Consider the following 15,133-nt stretch of genomic DNA (forward strand, 5'->3'; position numbering starts at 1 on the left):
GTATTTGATATCTAGAGGGCTCTAATAATGTTAAGATGGAGTTGAATCCTGGCGTACACGTTACCACACACACAGGCTCCACAATTTTGGGGAACTTTGCTGGCCGTAGCCAGCATGCATAGGACGTAGCGTAGTGTGGTAATGCACTTAATGTAAGGCTGTCATATGTTTCACTTGCTGGGTACGTACCTGTGTGGGCCACAGGATGGCCGTACTGGCTTGTTACGGTACGTACCGCTATCAGAATCAGAATCAGAAAAGGGTTTGTTGCCAGGTATGATCAAACACATACTAGGAATTTGTTTTGGTATAGTAGGTGCAGACACATCTATTAAAAAAGAATGAAAAATACAAAATATACAGAATAACAGTATAAATATATGTACACAGTGTGTTTTTTGTTTGTTATTCCGGAAGTGCAGTCTGATTGTTTTTCCTAAAAGTCCAAACTGGGCCTTAATGTAACGCATATAGTGAAAGTGTCAAAGTGGCAGGATGAGGCAGAGGTGGGGTGTGAAGAGTGTCAGGTGGGGTTCCGGGCCTTGTTGATGATTGGGACAACCGGAGTGTACAGCCATGGCTGGGCAAGGCGTATTAACGTCTGATATGCAATGCCACCGTGCATCCACGGAGGTTCAGAGAACCACAACTGGAGGAGTGCGTTGCCCGTACACAATGTACTTTTAAACTTTTAAACTAAGCACTCCTCCCCTGCCTTGCCCTTATAACCTGGCACCATGCAAGGTTCATTTTGTGTTTAAAACAGGGGTGCTCATTAAGTCGATCGCGAGCTACCGGTCGATCGCGGAGGTGGTACTGGTCGATCGCTGGTCGATCGCGGCGTGACATTAAAAAAATATCATCCCAGCATCAATGCCGTCACTTGATTGACATACAGGGCAGCCATTCAGATGACAACTGAATGTTGCCCTTCGGGCCACCAATCAAATCAAACAACGTCTCTAAGTGCAGCAGAACTTACGATGTCAGCCTATCATCCATCCCCGTTACTTGATTGACATACAGGACAACCAATCCGATGACAACTGAATTTTGACCTTTAGGTCACCGCTCATGCGTAAACAACGATGCAAAGTGCTAAGCTAGTCGGCGAATTGCGAGATTTTAAAGCCCTCGCTAAAGTTTATGGTCACTAAAATGAGTGAAGGAGCTGGACCAAGTAAAAAGGCAAAAACTGGACCAAGTAAAAAGGCAAAAAACATATCACTTCCATACGGATATGGAATATTATACGGATATTATGATACGGATACTATCCATGACTGATAAACATTTGGAAGTGTGCTTGAGGCTGGCTATCAGCAGCTACTGTCCGGACTATGCATCCCTGGCTGGTTCAATTCAGTGCAAGTCATCAAAGTAAACTCAGGTAATTACAAAAAATGTTAATAGTTAATTATGTGTGTTTTGCAATATTGGCTCATTTGGTTATGTAAGGTACATCAACATACATTGTACGTACAAATAATCCTCAATACATTTGAAAATAAATAGATGTTTTGCATTTTTGTAGTGGGTAGATCATTTTGACTTGGTCATTTTAAAAGTAGCTCGCATGCTGAAAAAGTGTGAGCACCCCTGGTTTAGAATATACCTGGGACCAATACAAAACACGCTTTGGGCCAAAAATCGGCCACACTTTTCACACCCCTTGTCTAAATACTGCACTCAATGTAAGCCTGCTAGAAATGCCAGTAAAGGGACTCAACCTGTAATCACTGAATGAATCAGTCAGACATGTTGGACAAATGTATGTTTTTGCCACAAAGTTACAAGCATCATTTTGTCAAGTCATGAAAAAGTCTGACATTCCTGGGTTACATGGTACAGATGCCGCAGGAGTTGTGGACAGTTGATCAGTCACTGAGGGCGTCCTACTGTCATCAATCTTTCACGATGAAACACAAAGTCTAAGAATAGACGCAATTGTGCCGCAGCCAGGCTTTGGACTCGTGCCAGACGGCCTTGTCCACGCACAAACGCTGTCTTTGTATGTCATTTGGCGTCATCATGAGTTGCCTCGGATTGGCACAGGCTATTCCCTCTAGACCCTCGAAATTGTCCCCCTCCTTCTCGGTCAGGTCACATTCCAGAGCGAAGAACCTTATCAGCACAATGCATGTTAGCTTGTTCGCACACCCAACACTGTCCTCATGTTGTGTTTTTTTTTTTTTTTTTCGCAGATTTGCCACCATATCTGGACCCTCAGAGCCCGGATGATCCAACACTTAAAAGTAGGTTTTCCTACACCACATGATTTTAAGGCATCAATAGATGGGTGCGTCCATTTACCACTCTGAGTATAACCCCTGCAGATAACAGGGATCTACTGCACAGTGGAACCTCAGATTTTGTTATTTATCTAAATTGTACCGAAAAAAAAACACTTCCATAGGAAGCAATAAATCTGTCTATTTTGTCCCAAAGCGTAATGCCTATGCCTATTAGTATTAACACTCACAGGTGCACTAGAAACTATTACTCCTTGTACTCTACCAGTGTTTACTGTTCTATAAATGTTGAGAAGTGCCTTTTTTTTTGCAGACACGGTGCACGTGCTGGACACGCCGACCGTGGTGGTCATTGCCTTCGCCGCTTTCGTGATCGGAGCGCTATTGACCGGAGCGCTGTGGTTCATCTACTCTCACACAGGTAGGATCTTCACCTTCAGCACAAAGATAAGATTGAGGGAGGAATGTCGCGGGCGCTGCCGAGAGGTCCAAACATCCTGCTGCTGCAGAGAGGGGCCAACGCACAATAACATGGGGTGTAAATACTTCCTGTTGGTCGGCAGAGAGAGCGCTTGTCTTTCCTGCCTTTCAATGCAGCTCAGCCAATATGGAAATTCCCCTTGGCGGATTCCGAGGGCGCTTGAAAAGTCACTTGACCTTGCCTGACCGCTGACAGGAAGTGAGAGTTCACCTTTAAAAGGAGATCTCCTATAGTCAAAGCCTTTACTGAGGACACGTAGGCAACACCTTCTCTTATTAAAACCTTTACAGCTTTATTACATATATTATATTTATTATATTATAATTTTATATATTCATTCATTCATTCATTTTCTACCGCTTTTTCCTCACGAGGGTCGCGGGGGGTGCTGGAGCCTATCCCAGCTGTCTTCGGGCGAGAGGCGGGGTACACCCTGGACTGGTCGCCAGCCAATCACAGGGCACATATAGACAAACAACCATTCACACTCGCATTCATACCTGTGGCCAATTAACCTAGCATGTTTTTGGAATGTGGGAGGAAACCGGAGTACCCGGAGAAAACCCACGCATGCACGGGGAGAACATGCAAACTCCACACAGAGATGGCCGAGGGCGGGGACCGAACCCTGGTCTCCTAGCTGTGAGGTCTGCGCACTAACCACCAGACCGCCGTGCCGCCCAATTTTATATATTTATTATATTTATTTATTTTAACAATTTAAAATCTGTTGCAACAAATCCCGATCATTCGAGTGTCTTTACAAGCAAGATTTGCCCAAATAACAGGAAAGACTAAGATCCAGTCATGCTTTGTTGTGCATAATTGCACAATTATGCACCAATCTAATGTTATTAAACATGTATTTAATAAATTCATTAATTATTTGATGTAAAAAAAATGTTGTGTGTCAAATTGCTCAATAAACTTGATAAAGAAAACCTCAACTTAAAACTCAAAATATACCTAGAAAATTGCCAATATGAGTTCAAAATGAATTAAAACAGCAGCTATTTTAACATCTGCCCATAGCAACCCAGGAACATACTGTAGATGCAACATAGGTGGATTGTGCTGCAGTGCTGTATCTGTTCTCCAGGCAGAGGATGACATCATTGCAGTGCCCCAATGAATGCTTTATGGGAAAACCTTAAAATGTTGGGTTTTTATCACCGTGAACTTGTATTGGTACATATTTGTATATTTTGAGGTATACTTTTGGGGTGTTAAGTTGCTGTGTGATGAATTTAGTGTTCTCAGTAAGACGACACCGTGAGTTAGACTGTTTTGTTATATTGTTATATATACCGACCTCCTGTGATTTCCAATGTCTTGACAAACTTGCTGTGAGTGCACTGATCGCTCATGATTGGCCCCTGCCACAGGCGGAGCTACCATTTCCTCGCAAACTGGCGAGCGGCGCAGTATTTAAACAATTCGTAGTAGTTCTGAAATAAAGGAGCTGTTATGAGATGAGAATTTAGCCATAGATTAGCCGCACCGCTGTATAAGTCGCAGGGTTCAAGCTTACAGTAGTATCTATTAATGTAGCACTAATATCTACTTGTCATTTCGGTGTATGTCAGTACCGAGCACTGATACCCCGGTCTTATGACAAGAACAGCTTCTTGTAAATTTGTCACATGTTGTGAGCAACAGAACTAATTTGAATGGTGTCCAAATGTTGTGTGACAGTCCTTGATATGTCCCTGTGTGTTCTGTTTTGTCAGTTCATTCTTTAGTTATGCAACTTTTACGCGGCCTTGGAAAGGATTAGGGAATGCCCAATGGGATTCATCTCGGTTTGTTACATGAACGATCATGGAAAAGCTAAATTCCTTGATGGAAGTTTAATGTGCTCACTCAATCAGTGAGGAGCAATGGTGGACGTGGACAAAGAGCAGGTGGAAGAAGAAGAACAAGAAGAAGAAGAAGAATTCAGGCTGTCATGAGTTTGTCCATCTGGTCCTTACAAGGCAATCTTAACCCCAAGTGATCACAGCCTCTAAAAATATCAGCGTATTTTTGAGTGTTCAACCATGAAAACAAAAGAGCGAGCCCCTCCCCCCCAAATAGCCCCCACCCTTTCCCCCCCTCCCTCTTCAGGGGTCCGAGGACGATGCTCCCCTCCCGAGACAAACACCTCTTATTTTCCTCCGCCACAGCTGGAGTCCATAAAAGGCATGCTGGGAGACGAAGGCGAGTCTTCAATCAGACGACTATTTGACACTTTGCTCGTTAAGTCGCCGCTCCTCGTCCATCATCACGCGTCCGCCAAGAGTCCTCCCACCGCCGCTACGGTCACATAAGCGAGCGTGCAAAGAAACCGAAGATAGCCTAAGCTTTTACACTTTGTCTGGCATGCAGTCTAAACACACGAGCTGATTTCACCGACACGTTTACGTTTGACAGCCACAAGAGGACACGTTTGTCTGACTCCACTGATGAGCTGACGTTAGTTGGTTTGCTCAGACAAATGAAGAACACCTGCACCAACTGATCAGCCTGTTGAAAGGGCTCTACCCTGCTCATTTCAGGGGCTCTCTGTACATTATACAGTAGTCTCCGGCCACTTCCTGCTTCCACATTCGTATCCTCACTATCACTGTATTTAAAAAAAAATATATGATTTAATAGGCTGCACGGCGGTCGAGTGGTTAGCGCGCAGACCTCACAGCTAGGAGACCAGGGTTCAATTCCACCCTCGGCCATCTCTGTGTGGAGTTTGCATGTTCTCCCCGTGCATGCGTGGGTTTTCTCCGGGTACTCCGGTTTCCTCCCACATTCCAAAAACATGCTAGGTTAATTGGCGACTCCAAATTGTCCATAGGTATGAATGTGAGTGTGAATGGTTGTTTGTCTGTATGTGCCCTGTGATTGGCTGGCGACCAGTCTAGGGTGTACCCCGCCTTATGCCCGAAGACAGTTGGGATAGGCTCCAGCACCCCCCGCGACCCTCGTGAGGAAAAGCGGTAGAAAATGAATGAATGAATGAATAAATGATTTAATAGGCTGCACGGCGGTCGAGTGGTTAGTGCGCAGACCTCACAGCTAGGAGACCAGGGTTCAATTCCACCCTCGGCCATCTCTGTGTGGAGTTTACAGTTTACTCTGTGGGTACTCCGGTTTCCTCCCACATTCCAAAAACATGCTAGGTTAATTGGCGACTCCAAATTGTCCATAGGTGTGAATGTGAGTGTGAATGGTTGTTTGTCTATATGTGCCCTGTGTTTGGCTGGCGACCAGTCCAGGGTGTACCCCGCCTCTCGCCCGAAGACAGCTGGGATAGGCTCCAGCACCCCCACGACCCTCGTGAGGAAAAGCGGTAGAAAATGAATGAATGAATATGATTTAATAAATGTACTGTAATGTTCGGTGAGACACACAAGCATCAGGCTTGATGATGGAATGACAGATTTTTATTGCAGGTTTGAATTTTCTCACAACAGACGCAGGCCGTAACACATGCCGAGTTAAAACACAACTCACAAGTGCAAGTCATAAATACATCCTAAATGTCTTATTTTGGCTTATTATGTCTACTATGTTGGGCAATAGAAGTGTAAATGTGACTATGGGGTGTTATTTCATGTCTAGGGGACTCTAAAAATGTTAAAAAAAAAAAAAACATATTTAGAAGACCTCACAAAGTTTTTTTATGCTTTATGTATGAAAATATTACACTTCTAAATTAGGAATCCTGCTTGGTGGAAATTCACTTATCATAGTCAGGTCTGGTACCGATAAACAAGGGATTACTGTAGTAGTATATAATAGTATTGTAACAGTTTCTTTGCAGAAAATCTGCATTATTCTCCTCCAAAATCTGCATTATTATCTCGCCTGTTCCCAACCACAACTACTCTGTTGTGATTGGTTTGGGGTCAAGGATTGGATCCTGCACCCCGCCACCACTCAGACCTACAGTATAACCCACAAAGTTCAAGTTCAAAGTTAAAAAACACTCTATTATTATTATACATATTATTATTATTATACACTATACATTATACATTATTATTATACACTATTTATCCCCGAGGGGCAATTTAAAGGACACAGAGAGTAGCATATGGAATAAAAATGTAAAAAGCAGACAAGGACAATTAAAAGAGCAGACACTACTGAACACACACATACCTAAGAGAATAAATAGTAATTAAATAATTTTTAAACAGTATAACAAGCTAAAGGGAGGTTGTGCGAAATCTGGATAGGGAGGGGTCCAAGTTCAGAAGCCGGACCGCTGTAGAGACAAAGGTAGCCTTCCTCCTTTGTGTTCTACATCATGGGCATCTTAGTCTCCGACCTGATGGAAGCCATGTTGGTTAACCTGTGGGAAAAGTGCACATGGCCTTCCCAGCATGGAAACTTTTTGCAAATATTTTAGCTGAATTGTACAACCTAAGAGCTTATTCTTGTCAGTGTGCAAGTACACAACAATAACTTTATGGCTACCTGAAAACCTCTCTGAGTGTGTCAACCAAAATATATCTCCTTGCCCTATCAAAGGCTACAAAGGGCTGGAGATATCATGTCATGCTATGGCCTTTAGGTCCAGCGTCATTGATTCCAGATGTTTTACTTTGAGTTTTTATCAAGGTGACATTTTTAAAAGTGGCAGTAAATCACGATGCTTGATGAGGAGGGTCAAAGGCAAAACTGTTAGGACGTTAGAGTCCAGATGAAGTCATCATATTTCACCTCCTACACGTTGGAAGCCTGTGAAGGATGGTCCACGCTAAGAGATTCATGCACTTATCCACACCGACCTTTGCTTGTGTTGTTCTAGGCGGGACGGCGGGCAGCGCGCAGCAGATCCAGAAGTGTCAGCCGGCCTCGGAGAACAGCAGTGCCGGCCACAGCATCGGCAGCACGCAAAGCACACCCTGCTCCAGCAGCAATAACGCGTAGCATGCACAGCTACGTGGGTCCACAATGTCCTCCAATCAAAGACTATGTTTGGGTGGAAAGTCCTCATGAGAGTCCACAATGGTTGGACACCCGTCTTTTGGCCTCCTCATTGGAGACATTTTATGAATTTGGTTCAGCCTGAAACAGCCTGATTGGAAGAGTTTAGATGATGTCACCACCACATTTTATTTCCAATACGTTTGTCCCTAAAGAGTATCATGTCGTCTCAGCTTAAAAATCCGCTTCGTTTTTTTTAGCAGAGCAGGAAAACCCAATGTCGTGATCGCGACTGGACAACCCCAAAGTGCGGCAAAGCTGGACCGGGAAAGAACATCAGAACCACTATTACATTGTGAGTGGTCTAAAGTGGTATGTAAAGAAAGCTATCTTTCTTGAATGTATTCAGAAGTTAAGAAGATGCCAAACAATGTGAAAGACAAATGTGAAGACATACTGATTTTTTTACATTTTTCTATGCTTATTTCTTCTTTTTTATTTTCTTCTTTTTTATTTCTTTTGTAAACAGTGCCTTTTTATATACAAGTAGTCATAGCTAGCTAAGCTAAGTTAAGCTAGCTACGCTATTTGAGGTTGTTGGTTTGTTTTTAATAATTGTTTCCAAAATGAGACCAAAAGGTTGATACCACTCTGGATTAGCAGCAAACCCACTGGAGAAATACACACATAACATTGGACATAACATTGGAAACTTATTATATTGAATATAATAACATGCTCTTATGCAAAGCTAGGCTAACTGTACCAACGCAAACATTAAAAGAGTGGTACCGACCCTCTCATCTCGTTCCAGGAAAGACAGAAAATGAGGCCAAAACGTTGCAATTGTCGTTTTGTATCGTATGTATTTGTGTAAATATTGTAAATATAGTAAAAAGTTGAATGTGACGCTCACGGTGTTAGCAACATAGCATTTCACTTCCTCTTGTCAGCGCAGCAGTATGGAACGCCGTCCTTGTAAGCAGAAAAATGTCACTTGCATTTCAGAAAGTGTACGTAAAATTCAGTGATGCGACAATTCGAGTCCACTTTTGCCTCCGCTAGCTCAAACTGAAGCTTAGCCTAAAAATACTGCTTGCATCACCAATTACATCCGATTATTTCCCACTTTAATTAACGAGGAATTAATTGATTAGCTGACTTAATTCTTCCAGTAAAATTTTAGTATAAATATGAACATTGTCACGGAAGTGATTAGTTTGGTTTTGCTGGACTCGTTGCCACCTTGCGAATTTGACGAGCGTTTGCGCCAGTACCTTCCACCTGTGTGTTTCTTTACAAATGTAAACATGTATAAAACTTTATACAGAGGGAAAAGAGTATAAGTACTTTTAAATCTATATATATGTATATATATATTTGTGTATAAAATTATATTTTGGAATATATTTACAGAGAGAATTACTGTGAAATGATTTCTTTTTCTGGGTTTGCTGATTCATGTCATGTAAGCAGGAAAAATTTACGGATGTAAATGACATTTGTGTAAAACATGTTTAGTGACTCTTTTGCTTTTTATATATTTTCATGTAAAAAAAATGTTGCTAAATAAACATGGACAAAGTGTTAAATCTGTAAGTCATATTTTTGCTATAGCAGTGTGTAAAAAGCGCTAATGCCCCGCCCCCAGGAAGCTTGACAGGGGTGGCCAATCAGGAGAAAAGGAGGCGGGGCATTGAGTGGCCGTTCATATTTAAAATTCAGTTCAAGAGGTAAAATAATTTAGTTTGTGTTGTGATTTTTTTTTTTAATAGTTGGAAAATTATTAAAACAAACTCTTACATTTGCTAGTAACAGTTAAATACCCACATTGACCAAAAGTAAGCTTCCAGATTGACTGACTACCCCCCATAGCTACATGAAATGGTTTGGTCCACTACTACTTTCACAGTGCTTCATAATGTCCAAGTAAGCTAGCACAGTGTTAGCATGTTGTGTTAGCCTACATCTCACTCCTTTTTAACCAACGTTAATCTGATATTTTAAGTGTTGTATGTAATTACACACCCGGTAACCACCCCCCTTCCGCTGGTGCTCACCTTTTGGCTGAGCACCATCTTTTTTTTTCTCCTCTTTCAACAGCAAATGAGTGTTATGTACACTCAGCTGGGGGCCCCTCATGCCTTTTAATTTGTGTGCATGCTTGTGGTGTGTTGAGGGGGGCCTCCTCTATGGAGACCTCCAGTGTGCGTTTGGAACAAAGTAATAATGACGTGGTAGCTTTGGACCTCTCCTCTGTGGTGAGCTCATCATACAATGCAGACCATGTGGAGCTGGAAGGTCTTTAAAGAAGGAGGAAGGGGCGGGGGCGCCTCCTTCCAAGCCTTCTTCATGTCTTTTCTGTGATTGAGGACGCGGTGGGCTGGCTGATAAAAGGTAAAGCACACATTTGGGACAGCCTACATCCAGCTGACCTCCGTAAGAACCCCATCCTACTCCCGCCTGGGCGCCCCATGCTGTGAGTCTTGCTGACTTTCACCACACTGAGGATCGTATGTTGTCATTTCCATTCATCCTATGAAAGTCCAAACACTTTGTGTCTTTTTGTGTGATGATAGCCATAGAACAGGAAATTGGAACTTACTGTGACACAGGAAAGCTGTGTTAAGACCGCCGGGTTTAGTCAACCCATGTGAAGATACTCAGGCCAAGTAAAAGGTGAGTCTGCAATATTGACTGCAAAGCAGCTTATGCTAATAGGATGTTGACACAAAACACATTGCAGTGATTCAGCAACAAATTGTACCTCAGTTAACGTCTGCGCCAGTTAGCATGTTTTTCGGATTTATATCCAAAGTTTTTGCTCCAGTTTTGCCTTTGCTTGCGTTTGCCCGCTGCAAATTGGCATATGTTAGAAACTATTATATCTGTGTTTGGTTTATTTACGCAGCCATCTCTGATCATGATGCCTCAGGATAAAATCTCACGATACTTAGCTAGGGAAGCCCGTAAGGCACATACAGCACATTTAATGCAAAGCAGTGTCCAAAACAATGGTGCCTCGCATTGACGACTACTGTTTGAACATTTCCTTAGTGACTGCCATAAACTAAGCCGCTATGAGTCCAAAGGAGGTTACGAGTGACAGCAACATTCCAAAGAGAGTCAATACCACTCGAGAAGAATAACTTTGAGGATGGCATCCACATTCCCGCTCTCGGCAGGATGTACCGGAAGCCCTCATCAACAATAAGTACCATCCTGAAGAATAACAATGTAATCAAGTGAGCTAGTGTTGCAAAAGGAGTCACAGTGTTAACAAAACAGAGACCACAAACCATGGAAGGTGTTCAGAAACGGTGGCTGTAGTGGATCAACGGCTCGCAGGAGCTAGTCAGAGATACTGTAACCTGTTGTTAGCATGAGGCTGCTGGATGCGAGAGTGTTAATGAATTGAAAGCAAGCGGAGGTTTGAAAATTGAAAAGAAGAACAGGCATACACAGTGTTTTTTTTTGTGCAACATGAGCATCTCCTCCCCTCCCTCTCATTTTTTATAAAACCAGGCAAGAGTCATGTTAAATGTTCATGTCTCCATTTCTTATGTCATGTTTGTAGCACTGTTTTTCGAAACGATGCATGTTGCAATGCCCGATGAGCAAATTTACTGTCAAAAGAAAGGGATTGACCTCCTAGCGTAATCCCCCCCACACCCCACCCCCACCCGCCCATGCAAAACTAGATAAAGATGATGTTGCATAATTTTTGGAGTAAACATTTTGGGTGTATGGATTTAATTGGATTTATAGTATTTTTTATGGGAATATTTGTTTTGGATAGAGTCCATTTTGGTTTGAGTCTGACCTTCTGGAACGGATTAATGACACTAACCAAGGCACCACTGTATTTAAAAAATAAACAAATAATAGGACTGTGAATAAGTGAACTTACTTTTGGCCTTTTCCGTAGCCTGCTGGAATAAATGCTAAAATATGAATTTTAATAAATAAACTTGTCGTGTCGGAAATATATATATATATATGTGTGTGTGTGTATGTGTATGTATATATATATATATATATATATATATATATATATATATATATATATATATATATATATATATATATATATATATATATATATATATATATATATATATATATACGTTTAACATTTCTCAAGGATTTAAAATTATTATATTTCATCGTAAAAGTATATTTTATGAAATGTTATTTTTTTCTGTTGTGAAAATGTAATGTAATGTAATTTTCTATATTTGTATTTTTTTTGTAAGTCTTTTTCCTGGGGGTCACAAATAGCAACAATTCAATGGAATGACCTCTAAAATAGAACTTATGATGGCCACAGCTTGACCCTGTAACAGATCGTTTCCATGATGAGCTATGGGGAAAGACGGCACAGTTTACTTAACATTGTTTGTATTAATAAGATGTATTATCCAGTTTTTGAGGATGAAATTCAATAATGAACTACAGCATTCATGCGCTCCTTTGACGGTGTTGACGTGAAGTGCTGCATCAAGCCATTCTGGATTTGTACTTAGCGTATGCTGTTGGCATACCAAGCAAAAAAAGAGTTTGAAAAAACTACAAACATAAACATCTGAGTAGTAGTACTAGTAAGACTGTTTGGTAATAAAAGAGGTGTGGAGGTTATTTAAGAGGCAAGCAGTGAGTCATTTCTACGAGGCCTCCATATGAAGGGGGGAGGGGGGGGGGTGTCACAGCAGCTGGATAGCACATTAGCGAACAGAGCCAAACAAAATGGACCCAAACACTGTCTGTCTTCTGTCTTTTCTCCAGAAACTGTCGCTGCTGCAACCTGCAAGGTCACACAGCTCTGCTCTGCATCCTGCATCCTATTGGCCGCCTCGTTAGACGCCCCCTTGTTAGTGTGACTTTTTCTTCATTAGCTGATGTCAACCTTCACAAAATCTTTTTTGCTCAGTCTTTCAAAAAGGCAAAAAAAAATACTATCTATATATAGATTTTTGACATTCATCATTTAGATGTGTAATAGTAGAATTATAAATCTATTCTCACAATTCCACACACTCGTTGTTAACATTTTTTGAAATTGTTTTTCATCAACTTTCAGTCCAGTTTCCTCCATTATCTATTGTTGTTTTTTCCAGAAATAACTTTCTTCATGCTTGACGACAATGATTGGCTACAATGGCCTCACTGGTCAGTCAGGGGTGTCCAGTGTGCGGCCCCGGAGGCTATTTGCGGCAAAAATGTGTAAGTATCATAATAAAAAGTTGACTAATACCACAAATATATTAATACTAACAATACTACTCTATTTTTTTATATGAATAATCTTTAAAATGTACATATAATGTAAAAATATATATTTAAAATATGTTTTGGCCATTATTTCCTCATAGGTGCTTTTATTTTGTTATGTCTGTTTCCTGTTTCCAGTGAATGCATTACCTTTACTCTGGTTAGAGGGAGCTGGGGAACACACCTGTCTTTGAGTTGTAATTCCTTGCATTCTCTGTTCGCTGGTTTCCTGCTTCCTGCTATAATTCTCAGTTTCTTGCACGTTCCCGTTTCCACCTTGCATGTTGAGTTTTATGTTTGCTTTGTCATTTTGGGTGTTGTGCCACTTATATTTTGTCAATGAAAGACTTTATTGATCCAACCTGCCATCATGCCATTGCATTGTGTTTTACCGCAACACAAACCATGACACAAACATTTGTTTTTACACTTTTTTTGTGTGTCCAAGTGTTCCACATGTTGAGGACAGAAACTTGCACAAAAATGTGAAAACTGAACACTGTTGACACTTCCAAAAAAGAGAGGTGGTGGATTTCCTCCATATAGGGACTGTGTGTGTGTGTGTGTGTGTGTGTGCGTAGTGGATGTTTACATCACTGCAGTCATTTTATTAGAAGCCTCGAAGCCAGCATGGCTGACCTCACTGGCGAATGTTTATGTCCCGCTATCACACTGAAGGACTTTATCGTCCTCTTATGGCTCCAAACGGCAGAGAAAAACACAAATGGCGGGCCTGGAAAGGTGTTTGAGGGGAGGAGGCGGGGCCCGGCGAACGTCTGTTATGGACATCCAAAGACGGGAGCAAAAGTGGATCGCGGTCGCTGTGGTGAGGAGTGGGACACCTTGTCTTTCATTTTCACTCTGATATTTCTCCGTTCCAGGCACGTGACCAGCGTGTGGAAAAACCATTCCGACCTCGTCCTCGTGTCCTTGGCCCACCCTGACGACAGGAAGTAAGCGGGACCAATTAAGTTTGAGCTCATCAGGCTCATTTTTGGGTTCATTCCGGTTCCGAATGTGGAATAACGAGCAAAGCAGAGTCTTTGCTTTCTTCATTTCGATAACATCTCAGTCTTTCTCATTTATTCTTTCATTCTCATTTAAAAACAACCTCTCTTTTAGGAAACAATGCAAGTAGAAATAATCTACCAGCGTCAAACATGGCCACCATAAAAGCAAAATGTTCTTAACATTATTAATTTAATTTCTATAAAGTGCTACAGGACAGTAAAAAAAACAAACCGACTGCAAATGTAGTATATAGTAGTCATTCTAACCATGTTTTATAAGTATGAACAACTTTGTTAATGCTATCTCTGTGGCAAAGAGAGTAAAAATGGAGTCATTTGCATGGCAGGCCAGTCGGTGATGATGTCATTTGTACGTATGAAGTCATCTAACTGTTGTTTTTGTAACAAATATACACTTTGATAGGGAAGTGCTATCCAATTATGTCCTCTTTTTTTAGGACAATTGTGTCCATTTGGTGTTTCGTCCACAGCAAGTCCTCCAAGCGTGCCTTTATGGAGCCCTGGGAACAGGAAGGGGTATTCCCTCAAGTGTGTCCATAAAATCAGAAGTATAGTAAAAGTCTTGGGGACAACTAAGGACTGCAGTAAGGACAACCAGCAGCGTCCCAATACTTGTGTCCATATAGCGTAGCTGAGCATATGTATTTTGGTCTGCTGGGCTCACCTTTCACTGTGGCCTCAGGCAGTAAATCTTCGCTCTGCTCACATCTGTTTTGTGGATGACAGCCTTGCCCGATCAGCTGGGGCGGGCGGCCGTGCGATGGAGGACGCGGTGCGTGTTTGCAGTGATTAAGAGTGGAGGGCAGACATCTGGATGCGTTTAGGAGCGGGGGTACTTGGAGCTTGCGTATTTGGTTTGGTTGCCGCACAGATTGGAAGCGGAGAGGCGGCCTGGCCAGGCGGCCTCGCTGTGCATGGAAAAACAAATCCTAATGAAGTCTTGGCCCGGCTCCCGTGACGCTGGCTGGCCGTGTTTTGAAACGCAGAGAGTTGAAGGAAAATTACCAGATGGCCTGAGCCTAAATGGAAAAGATTACCGCAGAACAATCGGCCATTATGTCGGCTTTATTTACATGTTTTTGTACTCAGCTCATAATTAGCATTATGCCGGATAATATTTCCTTAAAGTAACAGCTATTAAAATAATTGCAGTCCTGACTTGACTGTAGATGTACACTTTATTAGGT

The 15,133-nt window shown here is 41.8% G+C and overlaps 1 protein-coding gene and 1 long non-coding RNA gene across 4 annotated transcripts in view; both read left to right on the top strand.

Annotated features, from left to right (window-relative positions):
- tgfbr3 (transforming growth factor, beta receptor III) overlaps positions 1 to 9,219 on the top strand; it is a 58,906-nt gene extending 49,687 nt beyond the window's left edge. For both annotated transcript variants that reach the window (XM_058073508.1, XM_058073509.1), the window contains exons 15-17: positions 2,205 to 2,255; positions 2,566 to 2,673; positions 7,526 to 9,219. In XM_058073508.1, the coding sequence (XP_057929491.1) occupies positions 2,205 to 2,255; positions 2,566 to 2,673; positions 7,526 to 7,647 (281 nt within the window). In that variant the 3' untranslated portion in view covers positions 7,648 to 9,219. The remainder of the gene's footprint in view (positions 1 to 2,204; positions 2,256 to 2,565; positions 2,674 to 7,525) is intronic.
- Positions 9,220 to 9,597: 378 nt separating this feature from the next.
- Positions 9,598 to 14,895, top strand: LOC131129752 (uncharacterized). Of its 2 annotated transcripts, XR_009129884.1 has the most exons (6): positions 9,598 to 10,123; positions 10,224 to 10,323; positions 12,430 to 12,514; positions 12,762 to 12,867; positions 13,797 to 13,868; positions 14,384 to 14,895. It is a non-coding gene; the product is annotated as an uncharacterized LOC131129752 (long non-coding RNA). The 2 variants fall into 2 exon arrangements; XR_009129883.1 differs by lacking the exon at positions 14,384 to 14,895 and having other exon boundaries at positions 13,797 to 14,149.
- The last annotated feature ends 238 nt before the right edge of the window (positions 14,896 to 15,133 follow it).

This window comes from Doryrhamphus excisus, chromosome 5 (genome assembly GCF_030265055.1).
Source record: "Doryrhamphus excisus isolate RoL2022-K1 chromosome 5, RoL_Dexc_1.0, whole genome shotgun sequence".
Lineage (NCBI taxonomy): Eukaryota > Metazoa > Chordata > Actinopteri > Syngnathiformes > Syngnathidae > Doryrhamphus > Doryrhamphus excisus.